General features: G+C 40.3%; 1 protein-coding gene across 1 annotated transcript in view; it reads right to left on the bottom strand.

Annotated features, from left to right (window-relative positions):
- Window positions 1-70: 70 nt before the first annotated feature.
- tmx3b (thioredoxin related transmembrane protein 3b) overlaps window positions 71-3,122 on the bottom strand; it is a 29,811-nt gene continuing 26,759 nt past the window's right edge. Inside the window, exon 16 of the mRNA XM_035652932.1 lies at window positions 71-977. Within this exon, the coding sequence (XP_035508825.1) occupies window positions 747-977 (231 nt within the window). The 3' untranslated portion in view covers window positions 71-746. The remainder of the gene's footprint in view (window positions 978-3,122) is intronic.

Below are 3,122 nucleotides of genomic sequence, written 5' to 3'. Positions count from 1 at the left end.
GTGTGAGAAATAAGTTGTAATGCTCGGCACTTTGCATCCCTAGAAGAAGAAGAGTAGAACATACAATAGAAAAAGCACAATTCATTTATGGCAGATTTTCCTTCCTGGGCACTTCCTTTGCTTTCTACACTTGTCAATCACTATACATGATAAATCTACATTTTGGGTCTGGGGAAGAGGGGAACAAAATGTCTGTATTCAGTTTGAAGGCTGGATTCATCTACTATCTATTATAATCTACCATTTCTAGGATATCATAGTAAACTAGAAAAACAAAAAATTAGAAGCGGTTGGGATATGACAAAAAAGAAGATTTAAGAGGCATTTAAGATTTAAGTGGTTACAAAACAACAACCTAACAATGAGAAAAGGTCACACATTACATGGAATAAACCACTGACTGGTCGAATCATAATAAATAAGTGGTATGTTTGGTTCACAGCCAAGCCTTCTCTTGAACTTTATGTGTTTACACTCCATCATTAAAAAGGCTGTTAGTTTTAAACATGATTCGATGGCTTCACAGCTGACGTTATAAACTGACACAGAACTCAAAGATGGGAGAACAGTCTGTGCTGGTGGGGCTTTTGGGGGGGGTGATATGAAAGACAAAGAAGCAGAACAGTAATACATTTATATGTCTTTGAGTTTCATGTCACTGCATTTGACTAGGCCTATCATCCTCTATCCGACGGGAGCCCCTGTGTTAATCAGTTTTCTTCTCCTCGGGATCCTTCTCTCCAGCATCATCTTCCTCGTTCTCGCCCTCTTCGGGGCCCTCCAGCTCCAGCGGCGCCATTGCCGTCCTCCTCCTCTTCTTCCTCCTCGTCAGTCAGGCCCTCCCTCTTGAGCGCGTCGATGTCATCCGAACCGTCATCCGACTCAGCCGTGCAGATGCCATAGCACATCAGGCTAATTACACCCAGCGGTAGGCCGAACAGGAAGCAGCCCAGCAGTGGAGAGCTGCGAAACACTGACTGATGTAGGAAAGGAGACAACAAAAGATGAAAGGGAGACAGAAAAGAGGGAGGTGAGTGGGGAGGGAGGATATGGAGTACAAAAGTAAAGTTTGAAAGAGATGCGGTGGGTTGAGAGAAATATAGAAATAATGGAATAAATGAAGACGGCAAGAAAGGACAGAAGAGAGAACAATATATTAACTTTTTGCACAATTAGAAGGCATTTAAGCGTGTTTCCCCTAACAACTATAAGAATCTTTACTTTTCTGAAAGCCACTTCACTGTAGATGTATATATGTATATATAAAAAAACATCTATGAACATTAGCAGCATTGATGGCTTGGGAGTAAGCGCCACTAAAGTATATACACACACAACAACAATAATACTTAGAGTGACTTAACGTGGCTGAAGTTGTGATCTGTTGCACGTATAACTACACCCAACAGTGATGTCACAGTGTACTGACAGACCCTAGGGTACGATTCGAAATCACTGCATCTTTTGGCAGGTATTAAGTTGCTCTAGAACCCTGAAGCCCCGTCTTACAGGGCCTCCCTATGTCAAAATCTAGTGCTATGCTTTTAGTATTTACCATGCTTGCTGTTATATGTTGCATATACCTGCATACGTTTGTATTTATTTAATTTCCACGAGCCTAATCTGGTTACAAACCTCTAAATCACAATCTATATCTTTATCTTTTTGAGCAATTCCAATAAGTCTGGCGTGATGCTCACTGGCAGCTGTTTCACATGGTTTGAGAAACAACTGACCAATCAGTGCTTGGTAGGATTAAGAATGGAACGTCATCCTACGTAGCTAACTAGCTGCTTAGCTACATCAATGAAAAATATCAGAAATATTGTGACAAGCATAGAGGAGATCCCTGTACAAGATGTTGTCAGTCAATTTAGAGCAGTATAGGTAACTCTTGAATCTGAATATTACTTTGATCATCCTGACAAACTGGTCATAGTAAACGCTACCGGAGCTTGTGTCAACTAGAAATGATGCGGGCAGGATGAATACATCAAAACCAAACATGGGAATGATGACAACAAGTTGCAAATTCATTCTGCGTAATGGCAGGAACAGCACAGTTCCTGATGTGGTACTAAAAGACAGTAGCGAGAACCAGGGTTCAAAAAAGGGGTAAGGAGCTCATTTTTGCCCTAGGCCCCCAAATGGATTAATCCAGCCCTGACCTTTTTTTCTCAGGTTCACACTCAAAACAACAAACACACTAACACTTATCTCTTTTTTCCATCTCTCTCAGTGCACAGCGCAGATGTGGAGTGAGTATCTGGCTGTTTAATAAAAGTGTTTCATCTCTTTCAACAGCCAGTGTTTACAATAGTAAAGAGCCCCCCAGCTATTAGGTAGAGGGAAATCAAAATCCTATTCAGAGGGAATTATTTGTGAGAAAAATCGCAGACAGGCTTTTATGTTTTTAGCGACGATTCCGCATTTTTATTAATTCATTTATTCATCGATTTGCATTACGCCATTAAGCTTCGCAAGCGTGTTTAGAAGGCAGGTCACAAATCATTTGCAGAAACTTGGGCAGGCTTTAATATTTTAGTGTTAATTAAATTTAAGTCATGTAATTTTAAAGATGTCTGTATTATGTTATATTGTTTTTATTCTATCTTGTCTGAACTTGTTTTTGTTTTACACCCATAACCATATTGGAGAGTTGTACCCTTTTATCTATAATCCTTTGGGTTTCTCGTGCTTTTAAATTGTACAGTTTGAACTGGAATAAATAAAGAAACCTCCAACTTCAAACACAAGCAAAAGGTCCACAGTTATACACTAGTCTGTCTGAAGATATTTTCTGCACGCACGCACACACACACACACACACACTTTTTTTGTCTTCCTCACCTATAATAGGCTCACCCCCTCCCCCTCCCCCCCATGACCACAAACTCAAACACACTGTATCTGCATGTGTACAAAGGTTGTGTGCACACATACTGGGATGTTTCTTGACAGTGAATTATAACTACATTTTTGCTCCAGTTCAACATGATCTGTGCATAATGCATAATGCTATTTGTTTGGGAGTATCTGCTCCCTGGTCACATCCATGTTACTGAACTTGCATGTGAAATTAAGCATGTACTTCTCCACTCCTGCAAACCATGATCCCTCAT

Source organism: Morone saxatilis, unplaced genomic scaffold, assembly GCF_004916995.1.
Source record: "Morone saxatilis isolate NCDOM2014 unplaced genomic scaffold, NCSU_SB_2.0 Contig0, whole genome shotgun sequence".
Taxonomy (NCBI): Eukaryota; Metazoa; Chordata; class Actinopteri; family Moronidae; genus Morone; species Morone saxatilis.
This window is presented reverse-complemented; position numbering and strand designations above follow the sequence as displayed.